Source organism: Prinia subflava, chromosome 12 (genome assembly GCF_021018805.1).
Source record: "Prinia subflava isolate CZ2003 ecotype Zambia chromosome 12, Cam_Psub_1.2, whole genome shotgun sequence".
NCBI classification, from domain to species: domain Eukaryota; kingdom Metazoa; phylum Chordata; class Aves; order Passeriformes; family Cisticolidae; genus Prinia; species Prinia subflava.
In genome coordinates this window covers 9073767-9093322 of record NC_086258.1, presented here as the reverse complement: position 1 = coordinate 9093322, position 19556 = coordinate 9073767, and the positions used below count along the sequence as shown (strand labels likewise).

The 19556-nt window shown below is 55.9% G+C and overlaps 1 protein-coding gene across 7 annotated transcripts in view; it reads left to right on the top strand.

Moving 5' to 3' along the window:
- KCNT1 (potassium sodium-activated channel subfamily T member 1) overlaps positions 1 to 16792 on the top strand; it is a 79955-nt gene extending 63163 nt beyond the window's left edge. For 4 of the 7 annotated variants that reach the window (XM_063409267.1, XM_063409272.1, XM_063409273.1 and 1 more), the window contains 16 exons: positions 144 to 252; positions 1546 to 1695; positions 1823 to 2055; positions 3570 to 3786; positions 4172 to 4277; positions 4360 to 4532; positions 4722 to 4793; positions 5188 to 5322; positions 5517 to 5628; positions 5893 to 5994; positions 6092 to 6175; positions 6522 to 6650; positions 6998 to 7018; positions 7843 to 8146; positions 12228 to 12312; positions 13458 to 16792. In XM_063409267.1, the coding sequence (XP_063265337.1) occupies positions 144 to 252; positions 1546 to 1695; positions 1823 to 2055; positions 3570 to 3786; positions 4172 to 4277; positions 4360 to 4532; positions 4722 to 4793; positions 5188 to 5322; positions 5517 to 5628; positions 5893 to 5994; positions 6092 to 6175; positions 6522 to 6650; positions 6998 to 7018; positions 7843 to 8146; positions 12228 to 12312; positions 13458 to 13578 (2153 nt within the window). In that variant the 3' untranslated portion in view covers positions 13579 to 16792. The remainder of the gene's footprint in view (positions 1 to 143; positions 253 to 1545; positions 1696 to 1822; positions 2056 to 3569; positions 3787 to 4171; positions 4278 to 4359; positions 4533 to 4721; positions 4794 to 5187; positions 5323 to 5516; positions 5629 to 5892; positions 5995 to 6091; positions 6176 to 6521; positions 6651 to 6997; positions 7019 to 7842; positions 8147 to 12227; positions 12313 to 13457) is intronic. The other 3 variants (XM_063409270.1, XM_063409268.1, XM_063409271.1) reach the window with 3 other exon arrangements.
- The last annotated feature ends 2764 nt before the right edge of the window (positions 16793 to 19556 follow it).

Genomic DNA, 19556 nt, shown 5'->3' with positions numbered 1-19556 from the left:
TTGGAGCAGCTCTTGTTCAGCTCCTCCTGGATTGGCAGGAGGGGAAACACCCAGTGCCCCAAAATGACCACATCCCCGGGCACTGCCAGCCAGGGACCCCGTCTGTCCCCTTCTCCCCTGTGACGGTCCCCTCTGCCTTTCAGACCACGTGGTGTGTGAAGAGGAGTGCAAATATGCCATGCTGGCACTGAACTGCGTGTGCCCTGCCACCTCCACCCTCATCACTCTGCTGGTGCACACCTCCCGCGGCCAGTGAGTGCTGTCCCTGCGTGTCCCTGCCTGTCCCTGCCTGTCCCTGCGTGTCCCTGCGTGTCCCTGCGTGTCCCTGCGTGTCCCTGCGTGTCCCTGCCCCTGCCAGAGCCTGGAGGGATGGCAGAACTGAGGTTCTGATCTCAGAGGGAGAGGGTGGGGGTCTGAGTGGGTCTGAGGAGCTCAGTGGGATCTGAGGTCCCCATCCAGGTCAAGAGCAAAAGCCCACGTTGTAAGGGGACCACAGCAGTGCAGCTGGGCTGGGCAATGCTAACTTCCCAGAGAGTGGAAATTGAAATATCTTTGTATTGGCACGGTCCTGCTGGCAGGAAGGTGAACTCACAGCACAAGCAGCCCCAGAGCCTGAGGGTTTTTTGGTGGGTAAATATCCAGCTGGATATTTAATAAATATATGGCTGGAAGGAGCTCTGCCAGCACGGGGGAGCAGTGGTGTGTGCCCTGCACTCCTTGGCCAGTCAGAAATGTCTGAATTTTGGGTAAAGTGCCATCAACACAGTTATGAAACATCCTTGCCAGATGCCTCTCGCCCCATGCTCGGAGCTGTTTGCCAACACGGGCTCTGAACCCTCCCTCTGCGCTCTGCAGGAGCCCTCGTTAGATAAAAAGGCACTTAAAACCCCAAATGAAAACGGGCTCATCCCCCATGTGTCACTGTCACCTCCCTGCTGTCAGGGCAGCTCCAGAGATTATTGGTGCTCTGCCCTGGGGTCTGGCTGGGGTTCTGGGATCAGTGCCAGCATGAGAGGGTCCCATCCCTGCTCCAGGGGGGTCCCATCCCTGCTCCAGGGGGGTCCCATCCCTGCTCCAGGGGGGTCCCATCCCTGCTCCAGGGGGGTCCCATCCCTGCTCCAGGGGGGTCCCATCCCTGCTCCAGGGGGGTCCCATCCCAGCTCCAGGGAGCCCCATCCCAGCTCCAGGGAGCCCCATCCCCGCTCCAGGGAGCCCCATCCCCGCTCCAGGGGTCCCATCCCCGCTCCAGGGGTCCCATCCCCGCTCCAGGGGTCCCATCCCCGCTCCAGGGGTCCCATCCCCGCTCCAGGGGTCCCATTCCTGCTTCAGGGATCCCATCCCGGCTCCAGGGAGTCCCATCCCAGCTCCAGGGGGTCCCATTCTACCCCTTGGGGTCCCATTCTACCCCTTGGGGTCCCATCCCTGCTCCAGGGGTCCCAGCTCAGCTCCAGGGGTCCCATCCCACCCCTTGGGGTCCCATCCCGGCTCCAGGGGTCCCATCCCCGCCCTGCCGGGTCCCTGCTGACGCTGCTGCCGCGGTTGCAGGGAGGGCCAGGAGTCTCCGGAGCAGTGGCAGCGGATGTACGGGCGCTGCTCGGGCAATGAGGTCTATCACATCCGCATGGGCGACAGCAAATTCTTCATGGAGTACGAGGGCAAGAGCTTCACCTACGCCGCCTTCCACGCGCACAAGAAGTGAGGGCAGGGGGTCCGCATGCCCGGGGGTCGGGGCTGGAGGGCGCTGCGGGCTCCTTTGCCAGGGGCGATGCCCCGGAGGGGATTTTCCCCGGGCGGGAGTGCCCACGGCCCGCTCCCGGCGCAGGTACGGCGTGTGCCTGATCGGCATCCGCAGGGAGGAGAACAAGAGCATCCTGCTGAACCCCGGCCCGCGGCACATCATGGCAGCGTCGGACACCTGCTTCTACATCAACATCACCAAGGAGGAGAACTCCGCCTTCATCTTCAAGCAGGAGGAGAAGCAGAAGAAGAAGGGCTTTGCGGGCAGCTACGACGGCCCCTCCCGCCTGCCCGTGCACAGCATCATCGCCAGCATGGGTGAGTCGGGGGGCAGCGGGAGCCTGCACACCTCACCCCGTCACCGGCCCCACGTTTAGGGTCGTTTCATCCCCCACACTGGGTTTTATTTGGTGTTTTATTTTGTTTATTTGGTTTTATTTGGTGTTTTGCACGCTGCTTGCCATGCTCACCCCCCCAAAACCCCTTGCCATCCTCTCTCCCCGCCATCTCCCCAGGAAAATGCACATTTCCTTGCACCCTGGGTGCTCTCAGCAAGCTCAAATATCGTCATTAAACCTCACAATGTCCATTATCATTAAGGGTATTTGCATAAATGCCCCAAGCCTGGATTTAGCCCTCAATTATTTCCAATGCTGGGAGAAGAAACGCCGTGGGGCAGATCCTAAATCACTTTTATGATTCCCAAGCCGAGGAAGAGCTCGGTTTTCTCTGAGCGAGCGGTGCATTTGTGCCAGTGAAAAATACCATGAGTCATTACTTCCCTCTTGTATCTGGGGAGAACAAGTTTTGGAGGAGCCGAGCCACACGAGCACATTATATTTCAGGCAAATAATTTATGTGTTTGTACTCCTGAGCAGCAATTTGCATAGATTATCCCCCTGCGAGCCGCAGAGCTCTTTGCTGAGCAGGGTTTGTCACAGCCCTCGTCACACGGCTCCGGCACAGAGGGACCTTGGGCAGAGGTGATGAGGGGGACAGAAATGACGTGAGTGCCACCAGGGCAGTGGTGTCTGGCAAGGCTCTGCTTCTTGGGACCCTCCATCAATGTGTTTGATTTTTGGAAGCTGCTGGAGGACAGGAGGAACAAATTTCTCTTGTCACTTGATGGATATTAGGAAAAATTCCTTCACAGAGAATGTTGTGAAGCCTTGGCACAGCTGCCCGGGGCAGAGGTGGAGTCACCGTCCCCGGAGGGATTGAAATGAAGTGTAGATGTGGCACTTGGGAAGGCGATTTAGCCACAGGTTCAGAATGCTGGGGGAATGGCTGGAATTCGGTGATCTTAGAGGACTTTTCCAGCCTGAAGGATTCTGAGATTCTAAGAGCTGGAGCTGATCAGGAGGGGTGCAGGATGAGGGCATTGCTGCCTGCCTGCCTCTCCCTGGGGCAAAGGGACACCCACAGGAGGGCAGTGCCAGGGCAGGTGTGGTTCCTCACCTGGCTGGAGTCTCCCAGAGCCCACAGTGACCATGGGCAGGGGTTAGGCTGCAGCGTTGTCACCTCAGGGGTACACCAGCATGACAAAAACTCCTGCACAGCCCGGTTTGGCAGCTCAGGGAGCAGCAGGCGGGCGAGGGGTTCAGCTGGCCATGGAGCTGTGAGGGGAAGGGAGAGAGGGACCAACCCCAAGGACAGCTGAGCCTGGGGAGATGCTGCACACAGCAGCGCCCAGGTGGAGGTCACAGCACTCCCTGTGCCCCTGAGCACCAGCCGGGCTGTCCCCCCTGTGCAGGGCCCGAGGACAGGAGGCTCCTCTGACATTTCTCCCCCCTTAGAGCGTGTTTGCTGTGCTCCCTCCCCGCCGTGTCCAGGTACAGTGGCCATGGACCTGCAGAACACCGAGTGCCGCCCCGCCAACAGCAGCAAGCTGGCGCTGCCGGCCGAGAACGGCTCGGGAACACGCCGGCCCAGCATCGCCCCCGTGCTGGAGCTGGCTGACACCTCGTCCCTGCTGCCCTGCGACCTCCTCAGCGACCAGTCCGAGGACGAGATGACGCAGTCGGACGAGGAGGGCTCGGCGGTGGTGGAGTGAGTGGCTCTCTGTTGGTAGAGAGCTTCTTTGTCTGGTTCATTCTGCACCCAGCTTGATTCGTTTGTGCTGTGGTTGCACCCAGTTTGTTCCAGTTTCAGAGACATTGGGACCATGGCAGGTGACAGAGGTGCCAGGGATGCTCAGGCTCAGCCTCTCCTGGCTTTTCCATGAGTGCTCTGTCCCTGCATCTTTACAATCTCATGGCTCTTTGCATAGCAAAACCCACTCTTAAATACGTATATTCAGGGAATTCCCAGCCGCTGCAGGAAGGTTGTGCAGGGCATTTGCCAGGGTTGCTGCTGAGTGTTTTCCCCAGCCCCTGAGCGCTGGATAAATGGAAGGCTCTCCCCGTGGCCTCACTCAGGTTTCTCTCTGCCGCAGGTACGTGAAGGGCTACCCCCCAAACTCGCCCTACATCGGGAGCTCCCCCACCCTGTGCCACCTCCTGCCCGAGAAAGCCCCATTCTGCTGCCTGAGGCTGGACAAGGTGTGCAGGGGCTGAGGGGGCTGCCAGGGGCTGATCCCCCCCGGGAAGCACCCACTGAGCCCCTGCGCTGCCCCACGCACAGGGCTGCAAGCACAACAGCTTCGAGGACGCCAAGGCCTACGGCTTCAAGAACAAGCTGATCATCGTTTCTGCGGAGACGGCCGGGAACGGGCTCTACAACTTCATCGTCCCTCTGCGGGCCTACTACCGCTCCCGCAAGGAGCTCAACCCCATCGTGCTGCTGCTGGACAACAAGCAAGTACTTCTGCACGGGCCTCCTCCCTCTCACAGCACCTCCCTGGGTTTCCAGGGGCATCCTGTGCTGCGGGGTGGGAGCGGCGGTGCTGCTGTTGGGTACCTTGGCTGGCTGGCCCTGGGATTTTGTGTCTGTCTGTGCTGCGTGGGTGTGCTGAACCTCCTTGCTCTCTGTGGCTCTCCCCCCAGGCCTGAGCACCACTTTCTGGAGGCCATCTGCTGTTTCCCCATGGTTTACTACATGGAGGGCACCATTGACAAGTAGGTGTTTCCACGTGTGGCTGTCGTGCCCGAATTGTTGCGTTTACAGAATCACAGAATCACTGGGTTGGAAGAGACCCTCAAGATCACTGAGTCCAACCCATGTCCTAACACCTCAACTAAACCATGGCACCAAGTGCCACATCCAGTCTTTTTTTAAACACTTTTTTTACCCCAGCCCAGACTTTTCAGTCACCCCACGAGAAGCCCCAGGGTTGGTGGCACAGAGCTGAGCCCGCCTTGGGCCTCTGGGGTTGTCATCCCCTCCCTGGGAGATGGGAGCAGGTGAAGAGCAGGCCGGGAGCAGCCTGGGCTCGCCGTGGATCCCCTGTGCTGCTTCCCTGTGTCCTTTCCAAGGGCTGACCCTGCGCTCTTCTCTTTGGGGACTGCCCAGCCTGGACAGTTTGCTGCAGTGTGGCATCATCTACGCTGACAACCTGGTGGTGGTGGACAAGGAGAGCACCATGAGCGCCGAGGAGGACTACATGGCAGACGCCAAGACCATTGTCAACGTCCAGACCATGTTCAGGTGAGGTGACCACTGCTGGGGACGGGACCAGGAAGGGTGCCAGCGCCTGGGGACAGTGGGACACATCTGGCACCGGGTTTGCTGTAGAAAGCAGCTTGTAATCAGCTCTTTCTGACCTCAGACAGGCTGTGGTCTTCCTCAGGCTTTAAGTCCTCTGAGACAGCTGCAGGACAACAGCTCTCTTTCCTTTGCAGGCTCTTCCCCAGCCTCAGCATTATCACGGAGCTGACCCACCCCTCCAACATGAGGTTCATGCAGTTCAGAGCAAAGGACAGTTACTCTCTGGCCCTTTCCAAGCTAGAAAAGGTAAGAGGAGGTCATTCCCTGGCCTGGGAAGTCACCACTGACAGTGACTGACTGCATTTGAGCTCCTTGAAGTCCTGTGCTTTTCCCGTGTCCTGAAAACCCAATCACGTCTCGTGGATAAAAGAAATCCTCTTTTTCTACAGTGCAAAGATGCTGCCCTGGTTTCCTCCTGCCACACCCACCAGAAACATTACACCCTCCCATTTCCACAAGTCCTCTAAGTTTCCGTGCACTCTGAGCTTAGACTTCCCTCTCTTCTTGCAGAGAGAGCGAGAGAACGGCTCCAACCTGGCCTTCATGTTCCGGCTGCCCTTCGCGGCCGGGCGGGTGTTCAGCATCAGCATGCTGGACACGCTGCTCTACCAGGTGAGAGGCAGCCCCGCAGCCCCGGCCTCCCCTGCGCATCCCCCGGGGAGCATCTGAGCAAACCTCGCCCTGGTTTCGTGCCCGAATGTCTCCCCAGTCGTTCGTGAAGGATTACATGATCACCATCACGCGGCTGCTGCTGGGCCTCGACACCACGCCGGGCTCGGGGTACCTCTGTGCGGTACGTGCCACGTCCCCTTGGGGTGAGGCCATCAGGACAGGTTGTCCCGGAGCTGGTGGCATCTGTCACCCTGTGCACGGGGCTGGGGGCTCCTCTCTTCTGAACTGGTTGGGGAGCAGTGTTTCCAGGTCATTGTTCCCCCCCATTTTGGGGAACCTCGGTGCTACCAAAAGCCCAAGAGCTGCCAAGGACCAAACTCCCTGTTTTGAAGGCTGGGGTCAGAAATGGCCCCTGCTTTTCTTGTGGGGTCCAGCTGACTTTTGGGATTGTGGTGGCTGGGCTGGGGTGGAGCTCAGGAGCAGCCCAAGGTGCGCAGGGGGGTTCACGTTTGTGCTCTGCTCCCCAGATGAAGATCACTGAGGACGACCTGTGGATCCGGACGTACGGCCGCCTCTTCCAGAAGCTCTGCTCCTCCAGTGCCGAGATCCCCATCGGCATTTACAGGACGGAGTCGCACATGTTCGCCACCTCCGAGGTACGGCCACGGGGGCGGCAGGAGCCGGACAGGGGCTGCTGGTGGTGCCAGCCCGGGCTGGTCCCTGGGGCACCTCAGCCCTGGCTGCAGCAGCAGTGGGGAGGGGAGAAGGAGGGGAGGGCAATTTCTGTGTTTGTTTGTTGCTGTGGCTGCACTGGGTGGTGTGTCCTGGTTCCCCAGCTGGGTGTGTCGGGTCAGGGTCGGTGCCCGTCTCTCCGGGTGGTGCTGGGCGTCCTTGGCACGGCTCTGCCACTCCACCGGGAACCTTGGGGAGCAGGGTGGGCACGGCAGGGCCGCCCCTTTGCTGGGCTGACTCTTGGTTTTCCCTTCCTTCTCCCCTGCTGCAGCCCCACGACATCAGAGCGCAGGTGAGTGCTGCTTGTGTCCCCCCGTGTGCTCGGGCCCTGTCCCCCTGTCCCCCCCTGCCCTGGGGCTCATCCTGGGCTGGCTCTGGCCACCAAGAGCCACCCCGTGCTCTGTGCCAGCTCAGCCCCACCTGTCCCCATGGAAGGGAGATACTGACTGAGCCTCAGCGCTCTGGGAAAAGTCCTCAGTGCCCTGATGTGATTAACTGGGATAAGGAGCAAGGGAGCAGCCAGGATCCCGTTTAAATACTTTCAGTTTTCAACCTCGAAGGAAGGGACAACAGGGAGCTGAAAGCTGACATTTAATTAAACGCGACCCAGCTCCTTGAGGTGCTTTAAAAGGCTTTATTAATAAATTCCTGCTCACCAGTGGGGATTGCTGGGTCAGACGTGTGGCAGCACAGATGCCGTAAGAGGGAAGAGAGGGAGACGAGGGCATGGCTGCTCCTCGGGCAGATACCCCAGAGGTGATCCTGCGTGAGGGTCCAGGTGAGACTGCCCTCGGCACTGCTTATCCGAGGGGAAGCTGTGGCTGCCCCATCCCTGGAAATTCAAGGCCAGGCTGGACAGGACTTGGAGCAACCTGGTTTGGTGGAAAGTGTCCCTGCCCATGGCAAGGAGCAGAATGAAATGAGCTTAACGCTTCTCCCAGTCCAAACCCTTCTGGAATTCTGTGAAACCTGCCGGCCAGGTGGTTCTTACAGTGCTGGGAGAGCCCATCTGGGTCAGAGGAAAGCCCCTACCCCGTGGGAGAGATCCCACCCTGCCCGGCCCAGGCCAGACCCCCCCCGGCCACCCCCATCCCGCATGACCCGCTGGGCTTCCAGTCACAGATCTCAATCAATGTTGAGGACTGCGAGGACACGAAGGACGTCAAGGAGCACTGGGGCATCAAGACGAGCCACCACCGCAACTCGTGCTCCAGCGACCAGTCCGAGCACCCTCTGCTGCGGCGCAAGAGCATGCAGTGGGCACGGCGCCTCAGCAGGAAGGGCAACAAGCACTCCAGCAAGACGGCCGAGTGGATCAGCCAGCAGCGCCTCAGCCTGTACCGGCGCTCCGAGCGCCAGGAGCTGTCCGAGCTCGTCAAAAACCGTATGAAGCACCTGGGCTTGCCCACCACCGGCTACGGTAAGTGCCGTCCGCCCGGGCTGCGCCGCGCTGGTGCCTCCCCGCCCGCCCGCTCCTCAGGTAACCCCCGGCCGAGCCTAACCTAACCCCGGCCCCGAGCCAGCCTAACCCCGTGCCGAGCCTAACCCCATGCCGAGCTTAGCGGCGCTGCCGAGCCCGTCCCGCGGGCGGTGCCTCGTTCCCCGGCTTGCTTGTGCTTGTGCGGACCGGCGGCTCCCGGCTGGGGTCCCTCCCCTGCGCCCCCTCCCCTGCCACCCCCGGCCGGCCGCAGGCAGCCCCCGCTCCTCCGGGCTCTGGGATGGCTCCAGGCAGGAGTTGGCAGTGGCACAGTGACTCCGGCCCCTGTGCCTGCAGCAGGACCCGGTGTCCCCACACAGCCCCGTGTGTCCCCCAGCCATGCGGGGATGGTGGTTCAGGACAGCCCGAGCCCCGTGTCCAAAGCCCCCGTAGCGTGGCAGGGAGAGGCCAAACCCCATCAGCTGGCGCAGCCCCCTTCTGTTAGAGACTTTAACCCGTGGAGAACCTTTCGGTAGCTGCAGGGCTGAGCGGCTCCTTTGCGTGTGGCACCCGTGTGCGGCTGTGGCAGCCACAGCGCTCAGGGCCCCTCTGTGCAGCCGCATCTCTCGTGAAGCTTCTGAGCTGCCCGTCGGTGCTGGCATCTGTGTCCCCCTGGACAGCCCCCACCCCTTGGTTATGACAAAGTCTGTAGCCCACAGCTCCCTTTGTTTGGTTGGTTTGGTTTTGGTTTTTTTCTTTTTTTATTATTATTATTTTCTTTCTTTCTTTGAAGCCATCCTGTGCTGCTGCTTGTCTGCTCCATCCTCCAAGAGTGTCCGTCCACCCCGTGCTGGCCCCTGCCCACACTCAGGCTGGCAGTGAGCCCCAGCTGGGACGGGAGCTGGTCTTGGGGGTGGATTCCTCCTTTCCCATCTCGGCTTTAGGCACAGGAAAGAGGAGGAGAAAATGTCCAGAAGTGCAGTGCAGGGGGGTTTGGAGCGGGTTGCAGTGGGGGCCTGGGGGTGGCTGTGGGCACTGCCAGCATCCCCAGGGGGAGAGGCAGGAGAGCTGGCTTGTGGTGGGATGGAGCGAGGACAGGGACTGCCAGGCTTGCAGTGGTGCATCTCCCATTTCCTTTTTTCCCTATATTCCCGGCCCCAGAGGTTTCTGTTGTAGTTCCAGAGGGGTTGTCTGGCCCCAGTAAGGCTTGGGACACAGCCTGGGGTATGGCCAGGGCTGGCATCCTTGTCCTGGCCCGCCTGGCAAATTTTGGTTGAAGCAAACTGGGGGAGCTCTGGCAGGAGAGGGGACGGGGGGGGCACAGGACAGGGACCCTGGGCACCGTGTGGGGACCAGCAGCTCCTTGGGCACCCAGTGGCGCTGGGACTGTGTGTTGTCACCGTGTGTCACCGTCAGTGTCTGGACACCCATGGAACAAACGTCGCTCTGCCTTCTGCCCCTTTCCTTTTTCTTTTGCTCACGTTATGGCTGCAGCGCAGGAGCTCGTCTCTGATATTTGCCGAACCATGGCTTGCTGACCTCTCTCTCTCTCTCTGTTTATGTCTGTGCCTTTCCCTGTATGTTCTGTAGAGGATGTAGCAAATTTAACAGCCAGTGATGTGATGAATCGGGTAAACCTGGGATATTTGCAAGGTAATTCCCTTTCCCTGGGAGTCCCGCGTGACTCATGGCGTGCAGCGTACAACAAGATCATGCCAGCTAAGCCCAAACCTCACCCTTGCCAGTTTTCACCTTAGATCCACCAGCTTTCAGCACTAATTTGTTGGGTGGTGTCAAAAAACCAATCGGTGTCCTGTGGTGGTGGTGTAAATGCAGGGCTCTGCCTAATCAGGGAGAGAGAAACCTCAGGGACCCTTTTTTAGCTGAATTCCTGCAGGGAAACCCCAGCCCTTGGCTCTCATTAACAAACCCCTCCCTCCATGGCTCCGCGAGGTGGCTTTGGGCTGTACAGCCAGTGGCAGCTAGAGGAGGGGACAGGGATGGGGACAAGTGCACCAGAGCTGCCTGTGCATGTTGTGACGAGATGCTGGAGCTGCTGCTGGGTCAGCCACAGTCCAGGGCAAGGCAGCACTTTAAAAATCCCTTTGCACCCCTCGGTTTGCCTTCCTGGACCCCTCCCCAGCATTAGAAGACCCCATTTTCTGACCAGGGGTGCTGGGCTCAGCCCGAGGCAGCAACAGCAGCCACAGGGGCCACTGGTGCTGCAGCCACCCCGGGCGCTTTGTGGGGCTCTGTGGGAGCTGCCAGGTTTCCCCATCTTTATTTCACCTTTACACCAGGGTGGAACATGCCCTGAAAGGCTCCTTTTTACTGCAGCAGCCCCACGATTAGCAACAGCCCATGCCAGCTTCATTTTTGGCTTCACTAGCCCAGGCTTAAGGTGAAACGTTGGCATTTCCCTACAAAGTGTGTCCTCCATCAGACAGGCAGCCCCGGCTGGGGCTCATGGAAGCGCCAGGCCAGCAGAGTATATTGCCCGGGGCAGAGGAGGGGCAGCAATATACTCGGTGTGCTCAGCAGGGCCGGGCTGGGCTGGGGGTCAGGAACCTTCCATGGGGCAGGGAAACCTGCCCAGAGCCAGAGCCCGTCCCCGCCCCGCTGTCATGTCCAACCCCGTGTGTCCCGTCGGGTCCCAGGGTCTGTGTGCCACCCTCGCCACCCCCACCCCTGTCTCCCTGGAAGGCTCTGGGCACTGGGATGGCCAAAACTCTCCGGTGGCTCCAGGACAGGGCACCCCGGCACAGCCTGGGGGTCCTGGGCAGCATCTCCCCAAGGGTGGTCCCAGGTCCCCCTGGCTGCAGCACCTTCTGTGGTCTCAGACGTGCCAGGGACGTGTGTGAGCAGCAAAACAAAGGTCCAGGGACTGAGCTGGGTGTGCCCTGGCAAAGGCACCTCTGGAGGAAGCTGCACTCCTGTGCTGGGAGGCTGGAGCTGCATCCGAGGGCTGGAGAAAAGCAGTTTCACCCTGCTGGGGTGATCTGGCCCCCGCTGTCATTGCCGTGGCAGGAACCCCTGGCTGTGCCCACCACGGGGCAGGGCAGCCTCTGGTGGGGGATCCAGGCATGGGGACAGCAGGGACGGGGTGGTGGGGGCAGCAGGACAGGCCACAGGGAGCAGCCCCCAGCCTGGACTTAATGCCCATCCCAGTGGCCGGGCCCTGGTCCTGCTGCCCCCAAAGCAGCTCAGAGGGGCCTTCCCAAAAGCCTGGAGAGCTGTCCCAGTGACAAGCCTTGCAGCGAGCTGGTGTCCCGCCGTGCTCCTCATGCTGCCCCGGCGTCCGTCTGTCCGTCCCCTCTCCACCCTGTCCATCCACACCCCATCAGCCCGTCTGGAACTGGTGTCCCCTGTGGCAGCTTCCACCCCTCCCCGGCGCCCGCAGCCTCGCACCCCCATCCATTTCACCATGATCTTGTTCTTGGCTATTTCGGGAAGCACAGGGGCCCCCCCGTCACCCAGACCCCCTGTCTGCCCCCGTGGGTGCTGCTCGTGGTGGCCCTGAGCCCCCCCGGGAGGTCACCGTGGTTTAGAGCCATCCCCAAAATGGCACTGATGGCTCTGAAACTCCACGGAGGCCGTTTCCCCTGGGCAGGGGAAGGAAGCAATCTGTGGATTAATCCAGTGCCTGGATGATGCTAAATTGAGAAATTACTGAAGGGGAGAGGTGGGCAGAGCGTTGGGGCGGCCCCGGGGGGGTTCAGCTGCCCTGAGCCACTGGTTGGACTTGTGCTGTACCTGACACAGCAGGACTAACCTGTTCCCTCTTTTGCACTGAACCAAGGTAAGACAACTCACTTTATTCTGGGGGGGAGTGGGGGCTTAGAAGAGTTCCTCTGCCAGCCCCCCGGGCCGTGCTGTGGTGGGGGAGAGCCTGGGGAGGTGAGGAGGGAGGTGGCAGTGACGTTCTTGGTGCCCTCCCGGTGACAGTGACATTGCCCACGGCTTCTCCTGGTGAAGGGACCCGTGTGCCTGTGGGAGTGAGAGCCACGATGGGCCCCGTCTCTTTGCCTTTTGGGGTGTCTGTGGGGGTGTCCCTCCCTCACCAGGCCTGTCCCTCCTCTTGCAGATGAGATGAACGACCACCAGAACACCTTGTCCTACGTCCTGATCAACCCTCCCCCGGACACGCGGCTGGAGCTCAACGACATCGTGTAGGTGTTACCTCACCCCAGGCTCCCCCCAGTGTCCCCAGTGCCCCCAGCCCACTGTTTCCCATGATTTCTCATTAATTCCCACGGCTTTTGCCTCTTTCCCGGGCCATTTTCCCTCCCTGTGCTCCTGAGCAGTGCCCAAACCACCCCAGCCCCATCTTAGCTCCCGTTGGCAGCGGGGAATTTTGCATTGGCTTTCACCAGTGTAACTCCTGAATATTTATTATATTATTTTATGGCATTTACATGAACAGCTCTTATTATTTCACACCCCTGATTCAAACAACTGCCGTGCTCTGCATGCAGCACAGCTCCGTGGGGCATCCCTGTGTGCCCTGGCCACAATTCTGGGGGGTTCCAGCAGAGTAACCAGGCTGTGCCCTGGCCATAATTTCAGGGGGAATTGGGGAGTTTCCAGCAGAGTAACCAGGCTGTGCCTTGGCCATAATTTGAGAGGGAACTGGGGGGGTTCCAGCAGTGTAACCAGGCTGTGTCTACCCTCAGTTCCAGGGGGTTCCAGAAGCATAACCAGGCTGTGCCTTGGCCATAATTCCAGGTGGAATTGGGGTGGTTCCAGTAGAGTAAACAGGCTCTACCCTGGCCACAATTCTGGGGGGTTCCAGTAGAGTAACCATGCTGTGCCCTGCCCATAATTTGAGGGGGAATTGGGGCGTTCCAGCAGTGTAACCAGGCTGTGCCCTGGCCATAATTCCAGGGGGAATTTGAGTGTTTCCAGCAGTGTAACCAGGCTGTGCCTGGCCCCAGTTCTGGAGGGTTCCAGCGGTGTAACCAGGCTGTGCCTGGCCATAATTCCAGGGGGAATTGGGGGGGTTCCAGCAGTGTAACCAGGCTGTGCCTGGCCATAATTCCAGGGGGAATTTGAGTGTTTCCAGCGGTGTAACCAGGCTGTGCCCTGGCCATAATTCCAGGGGGAATTGGGGGGGTTCCAGCAGCATAACCAGGCTGTGCCTGGCCATAATTCCAGGGGGAATTTGAGTGTTTCCAGCGGTGTAACCAGGCTGTGCCTGGCCATAATTCCAGGGGGAATTGGGGTGTTTCCAGCGGTGTAACCAGGCTGTTCCTTGGCCATAATTCCAGGGGGAATTGGGGTGTTTCCAGTGGTGTAACCAGGCTGTGCCCCGCAGGTACCTGATCCGCTCAGACCCTCTGGCCCACGTGTCCAACGACGGCCACAGCCGCAAGAGCAGCTGCAGCCACAAGCCGGGCTCGGGGAACCCCGAAACGCGCGACGAGACCCAGCTGTGAGCAGCCCCCGAGCGCCGCGGCCCGAGAGCACGGCCCAGCCCCGGGGGCAGGCGGCTGCTGCCCGCCGTGCCCCGGAGGAAGGCGATGCCCAGCCTGGCTCTGCGCCGCGGGAGGGACGCCCGGAGCCCCGGGAGGGGCGGCGCAGCCGGACACATCCACAGCCGGTGGCCGTGTGCCCCGGGGATTTTAACTTTTTATACCGATACCGCAACTAGTGAGAAAGTCTTCGCTGGTGCTGGTGGGACGTGGCTGAGCCGGTGACCCTGGGGGAGCAGGGCTGTGGTTGGTGTCGCCCCGGATGGTGCAGGTTGGTTGCATTTATGGGGCTGGTAAAGATGAGGGTAAGACTGCAGAGAAACCCTGCTCCTCTTCCTCCTTCGCCAGGTGTCCCCCAAACTTCTGCTCTTTCACCCAACTCATGTTCTTCATCCTCCGCTGGGTTTCTGTTCCGGGTGGCCACGCTGGGGAAGGACTCTGGTGGCCGTGGGACAGGTGGGATGGAGGGGACAGGGTGGTGCAGCCCCCACGGTGCCCTGGTAGGGGCTGCTGTGCCCCCAGCCCCTTGTGGCATCTCACAAACCAAAACACGCCCAGCCCAGGGCACCGAGAGCCGGGCCAGCTCTGCGGCAGTGCCCGGTTTGTGTCCCCTGTGCTGCTGCTGGGGCTGGGCTGCCTGGGGGATTCGGGGCTGCTTGTCCTGTGCTGGATGGGCTGGGCTGGCCAGGACGTGGTGGTTTGGTGTCTCCACTGGGCCCTTTCCCCTCCGGGCAGGGCAGTCTGGGGTCCAGCCCCGCTCTGTCCTGGCTGTGGCCTGCTGTCCTCCCCTCCCCGCGGTCACAGCTCGCTCACACCCTTCAGGCAGCGGGTTCTGCCTGTCCCCCCATCCACCACGGCCCCCTGGCAGCTCCACCCTGTGCCCCCCGTCCCCGTGGCCTCCCCACAGCAGAGGTGCATGAACGTCCCCCCGACCCGCAGGGAGCTGGCACCGCCACAGACCCCAGATGTGCTCTTCACCTGCTTTTGCACATTCTGATGTGGAAAGGGTTCAGTTGACTGCCATGTGAATAACTGAGTTGTTAACTTTATATACATTTCTGTTCATATCTTCCAATTCCAATGTGATTTTTTCTTTTTTAGCAAGGAGCTTTGTAAAGCACAACATGGCCATGAAATCCCATCAGCTTCCCGCACTCTGAATGCCAGCTGAATGGTTTATTGCCATTAACGTTCACCATTTGCTCCCCAAGACACCCCCAATCAATGTTTACAAAGAAAACAAAAAAGAAAACAAGCCAAAACCTGTTTAAAATGAGTTTTAAACAGCTGGGGATGCCCCAGCCCATGGGGATGTGCTGCCCATCCTGCCCGTGGCCCTGAGGGAGAGCAGAGATGCCCAGAGTAGGACCAGTGCCAAGGCTGGTATCACCTCAAGAGGGTGTTGAGAGAGACCTGCTGTGCCTGGATGAGGTTTGGGGTCCATTTTTTATCTTATTATTATTATTATGATTATTATGATTATTATTATTTTCCTAAAGTGCCAGCAGGATCCCCTGAGTGGTGGCACATCCCAGGCTCGGTGAGGTACCACAGGTAAAAGCAAGGAGTGCACCCCTCCAACCCCACTGAGCTGTGGGCACAAACAGAACCATCTTTAAAGCTTTTTGGGGTTGTTTTGATGGATTTTTAATGATTAGTTTTGCATCTGTTTGGTTAAGGCAGGCACATGTTTTATTTAATTCTGTTTGAAGCTTCACATGCCAGATCTGTCATTTCAAATGGCAAAAAGAAGTTGTAGGTCAAAAAGTGGGTGTGGTTGAAGTACAAAGGGACTCGTGGGCTCTGGGTTAACTTGAAGCCTCAGGATGCTCAGATCATGGAGTGTTTGTGTATTTAAGTGTCTGCATTTAATATGGATCATTTTCCTAACCCCACTTTGCTTTCAAGGGAGAGTGGAACAAAGCAGTATTACAGGTCAAAAAAACCCCCTTAAAACAGCAAACAAACAAAAGCTCAGACCCAAAATAAAACAAAATGGGTGATTATTTGTATATATTTACTGAGAACGTACAATTTTAATGGTTTTTTGTTTGTTTGGCTGTGAGCTGTGTGTGAGCGCGCAGGGAAGCGAGCGCAGCTCCTCAGCTCCGCCCTCCCATGGCAAGAAAATTAAATTTCTTTTAAAACCCCTTAATTTCCTTAAAGTTTCACTCCCCAGCCCTGAGCAGCCAGGTCAGCCATGGGGCCAGATCTGTGTTCCAGAGGCTCCACAGTGTTGGGTCCCTCCTTCCTCAGCGGGCACACACAGCTCCCTCCTGCCCCTTAATCCGAGGAGAAAACGATCCCAGGAGGAAAGCACATGCCAAAAGGACTGAAACCTCTGTGTGGTTTGTGATATGATCAAAATGCCCTCGACATTCCTGTATTTTGATGATGCTTCTGTTTGCTGAGTGTACAAAATCCCCGTGTTTGAAGCGGAAGCTCCGTGTACAAACCCTCGGCGTTCCCTCTCTGGTGTAAATTTCCAGCTGCCCTTCCCACGGGATGGGGAAAACCCTGTAAATACTCACCTGTGGGCAATGCAAGGGTTCCTTTTTTTCTAATCCCTTAGCCTCAGTTACAATACTAATGTAAAAACAAAAGCAGTTTATTTTTCTAATGGTCCTGGAAACGTTGATGCAGCGACCAAGGGCCCGCGGGGCGAGGGGCACAAGGAGCTTCCATGGGAAGAGGAGAATGGCTGCTGCTTCCAACCATGGAAAATTCCCATTTTCTGGAGGAAATGGTTGTGTTCCAATGCAGAGACCTGGCAGGCCCTGGGGGATGCAGAAATGAGGACAGCTGGGACATTTTGGGGTTTTCCAGCAACGGCTCCGGCGCATGTTCCGTGTCCACTCACGGTTTGATACGCTCGACATGGACTAAATCCATATATCCTGCATTAAACTCAACTACTCAACCCAACGTTATGAGTATATTTATTTCCTGTTATCCCCCTTTTTATTTAATCTCTATAGAACAGGACATTTTTATTCCAAGCTCAGCTCCTGCATGGATTTTTATCAGCAACTCCCGTCTTTCCTCTCGGAGGCCGAATTCCGGGAGCTGCTCTGCTGGGATGCAGCCGGCCCAGGGGAGAGGGTTTTGTACAATTCTTGTGAAGATGCTTCACATTTCTGTAAAGATAAATGAAAATAAAAGAGCTGCATGCAGCAACAGGAGACACCGCTGTCTGGTTTTTCTTTCTTTTTTCTGGGAGTCTGTGTTAAAATCCATGAGGTGATGTGGGGTTAAACTGAGGCTCAAGGCAGCTCTTCCTAACTTTATATTTTAACTTCATTTTCAAACTCTTTGTGCATTCAGGCACATGACAGAGGAGTTTTTAAAGATTATTTAATTTATTTAATCCTAATTTCTATGATTTCGTAAATGCATTTAATTTTGTTGGTATTTTATATATATTTTTTAAGTGATGTTTATCCACTATTCAGTCCATGATCTTCTATCTCCCAACACTTCAAAATTTGCCACTGGCTCCAAAGTTTCCAAGATTTTCCAAGATTTCCAACATTTCTAGAGCATTTCTACACTCATACACAAAGATTTTAGCGTGGACATCAAAGCAGGTAAGCAGAGATTGTTTTTATTCAGCATTTTAGGCAAATATTGTAAAAATCTATTTATTTAACATCACACAAGCAATATCCCTTAAATAGGGAAGATAATTCTGGGTTAAATGTACACATGAGGAAGCTGTAAGTAAAAGGACAGCAGGAAGTGAAGTCCCTGCTAAATTACTTTTTAATTATTGGATTTAAACCAGACAAATCTGTACATGGAGAACAAAATCCTCTGGATTTTCCAGGACATCTGAATTGCAATGATTACACCCAAAATGAGGTAATTTTAACACCACCAGGAGCAGCTTTCACTGGATGAAAACCCATCCAAGGCTGCAGAACAGGATTTAAGGCTCTGCACAAGGGGATTTCAGCACTTCCCAGCAGTGGAATCTTCACTTTTTCCTCTTGTTCCACCTTCCACAGCAGCAGACACAGAAAAGAAGAGGAAATAACTCTGCAAAATGAACCAAAATTCATTCAAATATTTGCCCCAGTTGAGGGGAATCAGCTTTCAACACTACAAATTCCTTGTAGCAGAGAAAAAAAATCTAGAGCATTAAAATATATATTAAAAATAATGGGGTTGGTGTGGCTGGGAAACAAAAAGGAAACCAAACCCAGGAGGGATTTTTTATTTTGCTGTAAATGCAGTTTTTATGGTTAATCCCTGCAAGTCAGAGTCAAAATAAAGAGATTTTTCCTTTGCTAAGATTCCCAGGTAATGCCACAATAATTTGGGGAGGTTTATAGGCTTCAAACCATTCTTTCAAGTGCCTCATTTGAATTTTAACAAATGCTGGATATTGAATATTTCATCATCCCTGCTGCACACACTTCCCCAGAGGTTTTTATTTTCCCCCCATTACAATAAATGTGTTATTTCTGAACAAGTTCAGAGGGATGGGAAAAAAAATGTCAGAAAACTATGACAGGATTTCAGCACCAAGATAAAAGTGAATTTATATTTAGCACAGACAAGCAAATTAAACCCACCCTGTAATTTTTACAACAGGAACGTGACCGTGCTCAGCACAGGCTGGAGGAGGAAGGGGCATAAAATTCCAGTTCTGGAATGGCATTTTCCTAAAAAAATTCAGTTTTTTCAAAGAGCTGGACTTACCACTTGGAGCAGAAGAGTAAAAATGCACTTTTTCATAGGCCCACAGGAAGCTTGAAATCTTCAAACCCTCTAAAACCAAACCTTAACAAACCTGCAACAGAAAGCTCAGGGAAATATTTTCTGTTTAGAATAACAAAATTTTTTTTAAAAAACCCTATAATTATTTTTTACTTACTACATGGTAAGAGAAGTCCAATGTCTGAGTGGTAACCTGGAATTAATCGTAAAATTTTCAATGTAATGTGGAAAAACACTTAATTATAGTGGACCACATGAATATTCCAATTTTGACCTGGCCTGAAGAACTTTATTATATAAAGTTTTATTTATCTGAAGCACACAAGACCAGCCCCCAGATACTCCCCAGATTTCTTCAGTTTTGCACATGAACAGCAATAAAATGGTACCAAATTTCTCCAAAATCTTCTTTTTGGAGCCACGTCCTTGGAGAACCCTGGCACAGCCTCATCCCAAGAAGGTTTGGCACGTCCTGACCCCCCTCAGCCACCTGCCTCTCCCTCAACTGCTGCAAATTAATTACATTTAACCCCCTAATTAACTGCAAGCCACTTAATTGGATAAGCAGAGCATGGATAAGAGCTTAGCCCACATCCACAGGGACTGCTCCATTCCAGGGGTGGGAGCAGTGACCGAATTCCCAGGACAGCTCAGAGGGAACAGGAGACACCTCCCTCATTGCTATATTTAACAGTAAATTAAATAAAATAGGAAATGAGGGGGTTTGGGGTGCTCTGACACTGCTCTGGTCATCAGTTCTGGGCATTTGTGGGGGGGAAAGCAAAAAGAATGGAAAATTCAAGTCCTGAGAACCCATTCCTGTCATTCTCATTTCCAACTACAGCCCCAAAGCCCTGGCTGTAGGAAAAGAAACTCCAGAAATTTCTACACTCAACTCCCCAGGGCAGTAACAACAAAAAATCAGCTTTATTTTCTGGGCACATTCAGCCCTTCCAGTGTAGCTGAAGGCTTCCAAAATAAGTTCATATTTTCCAAATTCAGATTATTTTTGGCTTGAACTCTTCCCCCCCTGAGAACAGGATGAAAATGAGACAAAACCACACCAGGTACAGATGCAAACAGCACATGGAACACACAGAGTGATGGACAGAGCTGGAGAGAAGGGAATTGCACTTGAAAGCACTTTAAAGATGCACATTCTTGGATTTGTTAGTAAGGAACAGAGAGAGGGCACAGACACAGCTCCCACTTTCTCCTCT